The sequence below is a fragment of the Photinus pyralis genome, unplaced genomic scaffold (genome assembly GCF_008802855.1).
Source record: "Photinus pyralis isolate 1611_PpyrPB1 unplaced genomic scaffold, Ppyr1.3 Ppyr1.4_LG4, whole genome shotgun sequence".
Classification (NCBI taxonomy): Eukaryota; Metazoa; Arthropoda; class Insecta; order Coleoptera; family Lampyridae; genus Photinus; species Photinus pyralis.
Window position 1 is genome coordinate 3,629,727 of NW_022170511.1, and position 13,185 is coordinate 3,642,911.

The 13,185-nt window shown below is 36.8% G+C and overlaps 2 protein-coding genes across 2 annotated transcripts in view; both read right to left on the reverse strand.

Moving 5' to 3' along the window:
• LOC116167788 (synaptotagmin-5) overlaps window positions 1-13,185 on the reverse strand; it is a 222,158-nt gene that overhangs the window by 86,031 nt on the left and 122,942 nt on the right. The gene's annotated exons all lie outside the window — the stretch shown is intronic.
• On the reverse strand, window positions 443-7,135 carry LOC116167989 (D(2) dopamine receptor-like). Its single transcript, XM_031483625.1, has 3 exons — window positions 6,907-7,135; window positions 5,906-6,000; window positions 443-2,045 (listed from the first exon to the last, which is right to left on the reverse strand). Exons 1-3 carry the CDS (start codon window positions 7,133-7,135, stop codon window positions 1,440-1,442), a joined length of 930 nt encoding a protein of 309 aa, XP_031339485.1. The 3' UTR covers window positions 443-1,439.

Consider the following 13,185-nt stretch of genomic DNA (forward strand, 5'->3'; position numbering starts at 1 on the left):
TCGAGTCTCGAATCTCTTTTACGTCCTGTTCCCAAAACTGATGGCGACAATTTCAGGTTATCTTAAGACGATCGGAAACAGAGTAATTTCCGTTTGAAGTCGGATCTATCGTTAGAATTCAATTGAAAGCTTGGGATACGATCGCGGCCACCGTCAGTCTTCCGAGGAAAGTATTTAATTGAAAGTTGCTGGACTTAATTTTAAACAAATGGGGAAGAGAAGACGTGGCGGTATTCTAATTTTTCGAAGACGCACGCGGATAATTTTATACGACATCGTAATATAATGAAGTAGAGCTGATATTGATGTAAATGCCCGTCGAATATTCGATGCAGTACGGCGCAGCAGCTGTCTGCCGAATTTCCATAAAATGGCGCCATACGGCGTGACATGTTAACGAATACAAGGGAAACAAAATATATAAACGGATTAGTTTCCATATTCATTTATTTATACCTATTATATAATTATATTAGTATTCACGAAAAAACGTACATACACACAAATACAGTACAGTAATAGGTATATTTTGTTTTCATGTAACAATAAGGTAATTATAGTCTAAAGATGTAACAAGATATACAGAGCTTTTGAATTCGTGAGCCGCGGGCTCAGGGCGGCTCTCGAATTCACCACGCGGGGCGCCACGTAGCCGCCGGCTGGGATTCTGGAGTGGAACCCCGGACGTCGGCCGGCGAACAGTCAATAGCACCATAGTTTCGTTGCAAAAGTTTGTCAGGAGTCGGGGGCAATCCCCGCGGGCTCATGGAAGACTGCCGCTGGAGACCTCGCCAAGGCAATGTCAATAACTTGCGATGGTCTACCGGAGGGCGTACAATAGTTTGGCGCTTTACGCCGTTAGAAATTTATATGATAAATTGGTGTCTAAACTATTATAATATAATAACGCATTTTTCTTGTATGTACTCGCATTCGCACCAACACTTAGATATAATAATCATAATAATAATAATGTCATTTACATAACTTTTAGGTACCTATATAATTTAGAAGAAAAGAAACGTCTAAACATTGATGACTTTTAAAACACGTACAATAGGATCTGTTGTTTTTTAGATAAAATTATTTAAGATAAATTCCAGAATGAAAGCGTTATGTTATCACAGTGGTAGTCATTGCTCCATATTTATTATTACAGTAAAAGTATTCTTTATATTATAATATATTACATAGCTACTGGTAAAAGCGCTTTCGACGAACTGCTTTCCAACAGTTCGCAAACGCAGGACGTCACGGACGTCTTATGAAAGATAATGTAACAACGCAGTATTAATGATATTGCGATAGTATTGTACACGTGAAGGTGAGATGACGATTGTCGAAAATCAGTTCCGATAGAGAGCGCTGGGTGCACTTCGGTACTGCGCGGTGCGTATGCGCCTGCTCACGCACTCGTAGCAGCACACGTAGGCTAAACATCACTTAAACAGTATACGTCTAAACGCCCTTCGGAAATCCTTATTGAATATCGTGTAAATTACAGGATTAAGAGCCGAATTCATATAGCCTAACCAAAAAGCGGTCGCAAAGGCTATACCCGGAATATCGTACGCTAATCGTAAAATGTACATAAAGAAAAATGGGAGCCAACACGCAATAAATGAACCCATTATAAGACCTAAAATTAGTGTCGCCCGTTTCTCCTTCTTTCTCGCTATTCGTCGCTTTTCGCGCTCCGGATCACGGGGTTTTTGCACTCGCGGCACCACCTGTTCAACACTTTTTGTACTTTTTGCCGGTTTACTTTCTTCACTACGGCGGCTTTTCGCAGTCCGCCGACCGAAGATTGGTCTACACAATCGGAGTTTTAAAGGTTTCACTACGGCACAACGTGACACTACACCGGAATCCGAGCTGCTCGGATCAAACTCACTAACCATGTCTGTATCTATACCTACGGATGGCTGCCGGGCACGTGCTGCTGCGGCTGCCTGCTGCTGAAGTTCTCCGTTGACGGAGAGTGTGGACCCTCTATACTGGCACTGCGATATGGGATTTCTTCCTACTTGGGCGGTTGTAAATACCTGGAAAACCAAGAAACATTAGACTCATCGACTATCTTGTGATCGCAACACGTACAAAGCTCAGTATACTATAATGTACACGATTTTCAGTATTTTTTTGAATGTAAAAGAGGATATTTACAAAAGTTATCCTAAAATATTAAATTTCAACCGAGTCACTAGCACCCAGTTGAGTAAAGATTTTAGCCACCATTTTGTCTAAAAAATTGCAACTTCAGATTCAGGAAAGGCCTTTTCAATTACGTGTTACCTCATTTAAAAAGACGATATCGTTGACCGACAATATCGCTGTTTTGTTTTTAAAGGAACATTCTTGTAATAACTGTTTCAATCAGTTTTTGAAATTTTACTTGCAGTAGACGTTAATCCTATTGTTGTATATGTTTAACAAGCAAATCTACAGTTAGCATCTATTTTATTTGGACATTCTTAACTTATCACCGTTTTATGCATTTAACATTAATGTACCACCGGATGCGAATTATTGGAACAAGCGTATTTCTTAACCCCCCTAGAGAAAAAGTCGAATGTGTGTCATTATCCTTTTTTCACATAGGCTCGCCGAGAGAGCTGGTCACAGACTGGGATCAGGTGTTCTGTGACTGACATCCCCTTCTGGGGAGAAGTATAGGTGAGCATGTATACTTTTGATCAATCGCATGAGATACTTCAAGCTTTTGTTGTGGGGTCTGTGTTGACATTTAAATTTACGAATTTGTATGGGAAATGGCAATGTTTTACGGTAGATATCCCACGAAAACTGTATAAATCAAAGAAGGTAGTTTCTAAGTACACCACTAAACCTAAAACGTACAGCTTTACTAAGAAGTGGAGCGAAACGAAAATTATGCAGCTTTGTTACATTATTGTTAGCGACCGTTTCTTTAAGAGAACTGTGAAAAACTAGTTGCTATTGTGCCAAAAACGTAAAGGATACATGAACTAGTAAAAAAATCCAACCTCACGTAGGTTCAGCAAGTGCGACCTACCCGTCTAACTGCGAATTTATGGAAAACTTTAATTTATTATGCACAACCGGAATACATCTGCTATTGCGTATTTCCCAAACGATCCTTGTTTTTGGGCTGTACCTAACTTTTTGTTCCGATAGCCTACGTAACTGAAAAACAATAGCGACCATTTTTAATTTTGAAAGCGATAGGACGTTTCTAAACAGTTATCGTGCACAGAGACAGACAGACAAGCGGACAGCAATACAAAATTATAAACGAGGATCGTTAATAAATGGTATATAGCGTATTGCAGAAAGACAGACTCACATATACACGAAACTATAAGCGCTTTCATGGGAGACTCGAAAAAATGTGACCCCCGTGGGTTTTAGTTACGAAGATCACGTCACACCTCTCTTACACGATAGTCGCATATACGATAGTTTTGTGACCATGGTAATTAGTTTAAAAAACAGGTTTCACCGATGAGAAAACATAATATATGATATATAATATATATAATACAATCATATAATGATAATTAGCGAATTAGTACTAATTATTTTTGCCCCGTTTGGGTGATATCCTTGGTTATATGCTATCACATACAATTAATTTATTAACAATACCTATTTATTATCTTTGCGATCTTGGTTAAGTTATGATCGAGTTAGGCACGCGAATGTTATTGTAGACCCCACTTCCCTCTGGAGAGGTTGGCCGATTAAGTAACGTACCTGTGGTAGATGCTTACTACGAGTAAAGCGAGACCCTCAGGCACTAGTCAATTAATTTTTTGTTTAAAGTAAGGTAAGAGTTGCCTTTTTTTGTTTTACTTGTACTTGGCCTATGCGAATTGTTGCCCGGAATATCAAATTTCTCTGTGGATACTTGTGTCAAGATTCAGTAATTATTTTGGTAATCGATCATTCTTGATTAGAGGTTTGTGGAACTAGAAAAATTGTGTAGTAGATTTGTGTGTAACGTGACTTATAATCACGCTATCCCATTGTGGAGTTTATTTGTGAGTTGACACAGGGTGAATAAACTAGTATTTTGTTTGGTGCCTGAATTGAGGTGTTCTATTATTACTACCCTCGTATCTTCTCAACTTCATACGAGGGGAGTTAAGTTAGAAATTGAGTGGCGCTCAACCCTTGATACGAAGTAACGAAGTTCATTTTACCGCTGTGGAGGATTCTCAAGCTCTTAATTTGTGTTCAACCTTGAGCTAGTTGGCCGTTTATGCGGCGGGTTTAAGGAAACGCAGCGCCAACTCTACCTATCCGTTATAATTTTGGTATAAATAACAGAGGAAGACGGTAATGGTGGCTTGTTCATTTGTGGACGTTAATCCTTGTTTGGTTTGTTTGTGAACGTAGCCGCTTATTGTTTTGGTGATTGTCAGTTTTGTCGTATTTGAGCGCCTTATTGCAAGACAGTCCGTCTTGCCAGCTGTAAAGTTTTGCGAAGAACTTCTTTGAGTGCTCTAAGAGATTTTGCTTACGTAAAATGTTTAAGCCGAATTAAAGAAGCGAAGTTTAAGAAAATAGTTTGTGTCTCTCGTGTGTTTATCGCTTATGTGAAACCTTTCTATAAGATCTTCAAGTATAAGTTAGAGGAAGTTTTTCCACTATCAAAGAGCCAAGATTACAACGAACCGTGTCGTGTTTGTGTGTTTTGGCATCACTTAATGAACCGTGCAATTAAGGTAATTAGAAGTTCTTTAATTAATTACTTCAATAGATCATTTATTACGTGGTATGCGTACTTTGGCCCTTAGTACCTATTGTTATTTAATCCTTATTGATTGATTTTGTCTAATAAATTTGTTTCGTCTATAAATGTTGTATAGTCCGAATTAGTCCGAAAGTAGCCTGCAGCACAAGTTTATCGTTTAACAAAAAAAGGGCGTTTACGCTATTTCGAATTTTCGTTCGCTATTTGGAATTAGTAGGATGAACGTTTGTTTTCCAATTTTTACTAAATATGTATATTGCGTCACACATTCCGTAATACAAAAGGAAGAACTGAGACGCTTTTGAGCAGAATCGCGCATGGGCAAATGTGTCAAACGCTGTCAATTTTCCTCATTTTTCCAAATTATGGCTAAACTATTGGATCGTGCGGGTAGTAGCTATCTATGCTAACAACAGCAAATTATTATAAAAGTAATCGTAGTGATTTTACGGTTTCAAAGGATGGCATACACGAGAACAATGTGGGTATATTTACAAATTAGAGTTGCACATCGTAGCACTAACCCAGCAGAAAAGCACGAATTAGCAAAAGACCGTCAGAACTATACTAACAAAATGTTCCATATCAGCTAGAACGCTGGGAGGTACCTTTTCGTTCGGATTGACCTACGACAAGAAGGTCAATGTTGAGTGTATACTACTAATGGGCGTTTTAGGGTGAACTTTCTCAAATAGGGAATACTTTGGAAATTATATTTACATAAAACACGTCAAATTTAGTTTAATTCCAGTGATGTAACTTGTTTTAACAGAAAGGAACAGTGACTTTCTCTTACAAAGGGTTGTTTTAACCGTTACCTAGAATTTTGCAAGTGCATCTGAAGTTTTCATGTTTAAACAAAAAAGGGGGTAGGAATATACGATGATCCTAAAATCAGTTCCGTACTTCAAAGTTTCGCGCCGGAAATTCAGTGATGATTTATTAAACCACAGAAAAGCATTACATCTCTCAAACCTGTGACAGTAGTTGACCAAGACTTAAAGCATCTATTTTAATGGGAAACAGTCAGGCGTACATCATGCATTAGGACACAAAAAGTATATACAAGTGTTTCGATTAGTTGAGGTTTGGACACACATTGCGGTAACTAAAAGGGGGCACATTAAGCGGTCGACGATTTCAGCATAAAATCTCAAAACAACTTACATGTGCGGGACTTAATTCCAACATGTCTCCAGGGGGACTGCCGGTGGGTCGATGAGATTCAATCACGTCCTGATCGAGAAAAATAAAAGAATTTCCTTAACAAACAATTACAAAATTTAATTACACAACAATAACCGATCGAACTCCGCCGGTTTTTTGATGCGCGATTTATACGAAACGAGCACACAATGCATTACGTACTTCAATAAAAGAGAATGAGAAGAGCACACTGTGAAATAAAATGCCAATATATGAGAAATTTCGCAAAATAGCAAAAATAAGGTATTTCGTCAATACGTAGTGGAATTCATTGAAGTAAAAAAGGGCGTTTAATAAAAAGTTCTCGACACTACGCTATATTCCAAATTCAATCTTAAAACTGTTATCATTTTAAAATCTACGCCAATCTATCGATTCGATAACAAAAATATTACCTCATCTTTAACTTATCTCGCTTATTGCCTTCTTTGACAAAAGACACGATCTTGATATTAAAGAATTTGCGGAAAGGCTTTTCAGAATTTCTTTCTATCAATTTTTTATTTTTCTCGTTCCAAATAAAAAAGCGCGCAAGTTTTTATACGTATTCTTGCCGCCAATATTTTGTTTTCCGTTAAGAGAATGATTAAAAGAGTAGAAATAAATTTACACAAAAAGTTTTTGCGACATTTACGTGACGGGGTTGTTTGCGTTTCAGAAGTTGGCTTTAAAAATTACATCCATCATTGAGTAAACGCGATGAAACCAAATGAGGGCGATTGGATAATTCTCATTCGCTGATTTGTTTTCGAATAATTTACAATTTTTTATGCGGTTCACTAGCTGCACCGTTTACATTTTTCATTTTGAAATGGGCGGGAGTAGATATAAGACCTAAAGTACTAAAGAGTTTAGAACAGCTGTAAGTATGATAAGAAGATCTGTAACTTCTTCCCAGAGATTTAGATATTATAGCGCATTCGCACCTCCAGATGAAGAATGGGGTCTTGTGGATTAAATACTTTTCTTCTTAATTTGCGCCATTCTTCTATAACGCGATCCTTGTTCCTCACCGCAATTATGCCAAACTGACATATGATTGAATTGAATTAAACAGTACATGTTTGCCAAACGTGACAATAATCTCCTTGTGCTGTCATTGTTACGTTTAGCAAACATGTACTGTGTCTGTATGTCCATAAGCACCATACAGCATACTGGAACTGGAGGTGCGAACGCGCTATAGTGCATTGTTGCCCAGGGTCCAAACGTTAATCCTCTGAAGAAATTAAACATGAATTTCTCGAAATTTTTGCGGAATTTCGTTTTGCGATCTCTTTTTGGTGTCAAAACCATCCAAAAAGTCGCTCGCCACGATTTTTTTTAAAGAAAAGTAGAATATTCAATCATTTGTGACATTACTTCGGAGAATTCGTCTCTGCGATCGTATTTTTATTTGCCCATTTCATAATGGTGTCTTGTACTTAGTAAACCGATTCAATAAATTTACTTGTACTTTTTTGTAGGTTGCGTTTCATTGAATAACGCATATTTTTTCAGTGTATTTCAGTGATATTGAACCGGGGCTATCTTTATTGACGTATATGTGCAAACTGTGCAGTAGAATGCCTTCAACAAGCCTGTTTCAAGTGTACAATTTACCTACACTGTAGCGAATATTCCAGAAATCCCGATAGACATTGAGGCGCCCTGAAAGATTAGTCATCGGCGATAAAGAACGAAAGCGAATGTGACATAATCTTCCTAAAAATATGACGTGTTTGTTCGAGAACATTCTGAAGTATCCTTGAGCACTCGAGAACATTCTAACAACATTCTAGAAATAATGCTGTTTGTTATATAAGCAAATCGAAACCTACTTAAGACAGTTCGAGGCCGCCTGCAGCGCCAAATAAATGGACAGTAGAATAGAAGGCAACATTCTTGATAGTTGCGTTACGTATAGATGCACTTGACATTTTGCGTACGATTCCAGAACACTAGCAATAAGATAATGCACAAATTGTATCACGGTTAGAAGCTCGATATGGAGATCAACATTATTTTACGCCAACTAAAGAATAGAACTCGTAGGTCGGGCGAACTTTGCAAGAACTCGAAGCCGATATAGTCGGGTTGATAAGCTTGGAGTATCCCACTGCTGCAGAAAGATCTATAGAGCAGCTGTCGGTGCAGGAATTATCTATGGTGTTCGGGATGTGGAAACGCAAAAAACTTTGAAACTTGCATGAAAAATTGGAAAACGCGCATGCCCTGATTGATTCTTCAAGGAAAACGTCTCGTGGTATTGCTCGCGTGTACACCAGCGATACAGAAGAAATAAGAACGGGAGTATTTTTGTTTGTATAACGCTCCCGCGCTCATCTTCCCAAAAATAGGTCAAATGGAATAATGGTGGATGTAGACAAAGTTCATATTATTGAGTTATACGAGGAACAGACGGACGGACAAAACGATCACATATCGGGAAGAAAACGCTACGAAAATACGGATTTAAAATAGTAAACCCTTAAGTGAATTGTGCCCCTAAATCCAGCTTCGGAGTATTTGTTATTGCTTATTCGCTATGTTAGCGAATAATTAACTTCAGTTCTTAGGCTCCTATTCATTTTATGTTTGTTTTATTACTTTTAGTCGTCATGATTCTTAGCCGCGGATATTATTTATATTAAAGGGTTTGTGGGAGAGGTTTAATGCTTTTTAATTTCGATTCCAGTAACGAGCATTCCCCACAGCTATTCGTTCAATAATGAGATTTTCCACTTTGAGTTGAATGAGTAAGGCACTGTTTTGCTGGGTAATGTTATTCTGTAATTTAACAGATATTAAGTTAATTATGAGACAAAGGGGTTGAGAACTTTTACTTCGGCTATACTCGCAATTTCCTAAAGATAATCATATCTAAAAATTCAATTGGTAAAATTATGCAAAGCTTGGGAAAACATTATTATTCTCCTCTTGCGCAAATAGACCTTTTTTACTTCAATAATTAAAATTGTTCGATTACAATGAAGTGCTCGGCGATTACACTTCAAGATTGGCGCCGTTCTTAATTGAAAACTTGTTTTGCATATTTCAATTAAATTTCTTTGTCATTTTGAAAGAAAGCAGGACTCGCTCTTTCGAACTGTTTGCTGTATTGAAATCACCAAAAAAAAGAATCGATTATAATAACACTAAAGTAGATACCCACGCCACGTAATGTAAAAAGAAGGATTAAGTATATTCATAGCCGAAACTGAAACAAGTTGTAAATCAGCATATGCATGATTAAAGCGCATTTTTGGTAATGCAGGTCAGTATTTTATTAGCAAGTTTGAAAGAGGATCCTAATTTTGGCTCGTTAATAATTAATTTTATTTAATTTCAATGACGTACGTCTCATTTGTAAAACAAATCACAGTAAATAATGAATTTATAACTGGTAGCGCTATCTAACGGTAAAATTATAGCACCTCCGAAACCCATATCGAAATATTTCTTCAATTATCGATCTCACAGTAATCTAACTCAAAATAAGACTAGGCCTGCACATCTACACTATAGCCAAAAGCTTTAGGGAAATTTGAAGTCTACTAGCTATTAAGTTGTGAAGACTAACGCGGACAGCGGCCTGCCAGATAACGAATATAATAGCGTATTTTTTTCAAAAATGCGCTTAAAAATTACCATAATGGTTGTCGCAATTTTCGCCCCCCCCCCTCCCGCTTTAACGCCGACTCAATTCAGAAATTGAGCCAAAATTATCACTGTTTAGACCTAAGACTAATTGGAATTTCTAAGCTCCAATTCAAAAGGAGTAAACAGATATAACCGTTGGAACGCCCTTCAGGTCTATTTGCAAGTAGGTAGTATCATCTACTCCGTTTATCTTTGCTCATTACAAGGTCTCTCAGAAAAACATGAAAGCGATACAATTCGACGCTAATAGTGATATTTTATTATTGTACATTTGTTAGTTATTTACATATTTATTGTTATTGTATTTATGTGTAGTTTATGATATACATTTTATCTTATTATTAGTGTTACCACACATTGTAATTGACGGATTCTATATCCAATATGCGGACTAATAAATTATTACTGTTCTTGATTCACAAAACTTAATTTGGTTTAATCTAGTAGGTTATTTCTAACCAATCGCGCGGAGATGTGGGCCGATGATATATTGTTGGAGTCTTGGAGTCTGAAATTTTAAACTGTTTTTAATTGTGTATTATTCTTTTTTATCTATGCATTGTACTAATTTATTATATTATTATTTTTTTTATTTTTTTTTTAAAATAAATATTATATTATATAGCATCTTTGGGTGAAAACCGAATGTATTCCGTTCCATAGTTAACAAGCGTGGCTCGTTTTAGACACACAATTAAACCCATTAACACACATGATTTTAACTTTCCAGTCTCCAAACGGATAGGTAACCGTAATCCTAACAATTTTAACACAAAATTATAATGTATCATTGAACCTTTCAGGAAGGTTGAATCCATGTTGTAGATGAAATCTGAAGATGAGATTCAATTTCATTCTTCATTACGGAGTATTTTTTAAATTAGTTTTCTGGAAACGGATCCATTGAACGTCACCCTAACACCCTATAGAAATTATTTTTGAATGTACAGGGTGTCCCATTTTTAAGGTGTAAATAAAAACTGATTTTAAAAAAAACCTGTATAGTTTTAATTGTTTCAATGGCACTTGTTAACCCCTACATTGAAACCCATTTACTATTTTATTTTTTATCAATGTTGCCATCTTATCAATTTTTTTTAAATAGTTTCCCATTTATAAGCCCCACTTTCGTGAATCATAGGGACTTTTTTGAAGCTAAGAAATAAAATTTTAGGAATAATGTTAATTCGAGAAAAGGGTAACACTTTGATAATGAGAAAGTTTGATTTACTGATACAGGGTGTTCACAAGGAAATTGTAAAATTTTGGCAAAATGTTATAACTTGTTTTTTTAAAATGGAACTACCACTATTTTATTTCGCTACTTGCTAGCCTTTTATATTCTCTTCAATTGTTGTAAGAAACGTGCTGTGTTTAAACCCCGTGTGTATAGGTTATTCAATGTTTCTCACAAAAGAACCTACCCATTAATAAATTAATTACTGGCGGCAAATTTTTAAGGGCCTAGGGGCGGACCAGCATTAAATCCGACCTCGGATATATTCTCTAGGATTTTGTCGGAAAAAAATCTCATTACCTATTCTCGAAAGCTTATTGTCTCTTAAATCCCAATCACTTTTTATTTTTAGCTATCTCCACGTCATGTCATATGCATTTTCTATTATGTGAGAAACCCGCAACCGCACGTTATCTACGCGAAGAATCCCAAAAAAATCTCATTACTATTAAACCACGTGTGTATAGGTTATTCAATGTTTCTCACAAAAGAACCTACCCATTAGTTAATTACTGGCGGCAAATTTTTGAAGGGCCTAGGGGTGGACCAGCATTAAATCCGACCTCGGATATACCTTTCTCTAGGATTTTGTCGGAAAAAAATCTCATTACCTATTCTCGAAAGCTTATTGTCTCTTAAATCCCAATCACTTTTTATTTTTCCACAGCTATCTCCACGTCATGTCATATGCATTTTCTATTATGTGAGAAACCCGCAACCGCACGTTATCTACGCGAAGAATCCCAAAAAATGGTTTCCTGCCCATGAACCAAAAGGTTTATTTTTGATTTATGCTTATCGTATCCTGCTTGGCTGTGCAGGTATCCCATTTTTTCCAAGCACCAGAAAAGCCTAGTAGTGACCATACGTTCCAACACTTTTCCTAGACAAGCTGTTGAATAATTAGGTCTCTTGCGCGAAATTACACAGATGATACTTTTTATTTCACAATAACGCGAGGTACTTAAATGCGAAAGCCCAACGAAATCCATACCTGTCTTTAACTGATACTCGAAATTGATTGAACATTCTTCTTTAGCTTCTAACGTAATCAGCCGCGAGCTGGACGAAATCAAACTCTCTATCTCTTCCAACAAAACGACGATGGACACTGGCAAACAAACTTCTAACAATTCGAACCGAAGAACTTCGAAAACTTTATACGATAAAAAATGCGGCTACCGCCAAACTGACAAAAAGCATCTTCTTTTCTGCACCTATCCTAGATTTAAATTGAAATCCCACTTAAATTTCAAAAAAGTTGGACAGCCAATAAAACTAGCTAGCAACGAATACTGGCCAATACAGGATCCCTGGATACCGCACGTATACACTTAATTTTACGAGATAAACTTATATAATTCTAACGATTTCTACCAAGAAAATACAATTTTTTTAATGATTAAAGTAACCACCCCCGAAAAAATTATCTTTATCTCTCACAAATAAAAGAACAACCTAATAAATCAAGTTAAACTGTCACAATGTCACATTTTGACTTGATAACAAATAATAATGAAAGATATAACCTTGACTAGACGTTCGTATTGAAAAATTGTTTTGTGTAAGACGTAACTAGACCCACGAACATCAAACAGAGAACACAAAATTTTGATGACCTTAATTAATGATTAAACACCCTATATAGTTCATTGTAATGTCCCAAATTCGAATACAGCGTCCCAACGGACGTTGTTTACACAACAGTAGCATGGACTTATAGGAAATCTGCCTAATTTTTGAGTACATCGTACATTATATGATAAGAAGGACATTCAATAAGATGAGAATCTGCCACATTTTAATGCATTATTATGAAAGTGGCATTCGACGCGCTAGGTTTTTTTGCTGCAAAAAGGACTCGTTCTAATTGGTTGTTAAAATATATGTTATAATTCTCTTTTCTGTTCCAGAATAGTTCGCTTAGTGGCAGCCCTGGTTCTCTTGACAGTTAGTTTCCTTTAGAAGTGCGTGGTGTTCTTTCTGTGGCAGAGACTACGTTTGGTACTACAATACACAACCAATGTACCCTGCTCTTAACAGATCATAAACTACTGACTCGATTATTTCCTTACTACCTAGTGGTTCGTAAGCGGCTGATGTGGTTTAAGTGGAATTTGGCACGGACAATAGGAAAATGGACGTTAGACTGTCCATTAGGAAGTAGTTTCCGAGCGGACTCAGATCATCCTTAAGATCGATCGCTGAGATGTCTCCGGTCCTAACACAAAAATGTCTTTTCCTCCGTGATCAAGAGGGCCCACTGATTCGTCTAAATTACGTTTTTTGACCATACCAGATCTATCTGTAATGCGTGATTTCCATTAAGTGCTATGCGCGTTAAAACCGCCTATGAAAATAT

Excerpts from the sequence above, each read along its gene's own strand:
- LOC116167989 (XM_031483625.1), bottom strand. The coding sequence starts at position 7,135 with ATGCACTATAGCGCGTTCGCACCTCCAGTTCCAGTATGCTGTATGGTG. Across the intron at positions 6,001-6,906 it reads GGCGCAAATTAAGAAGAAAA|GAAATTCTTTTATTTTTCTC; the intron begins GTATTTAATCCA and ends TTGTTTGTTAAG. Across the intron at positions 2,046-5,905 it reads TGGAATTAAGTCCCGCACAT|GTATTTACAACCGCCCAAGT; the intron begins GTAAGTTGTTTT and ends TTGGTTTTCCAG.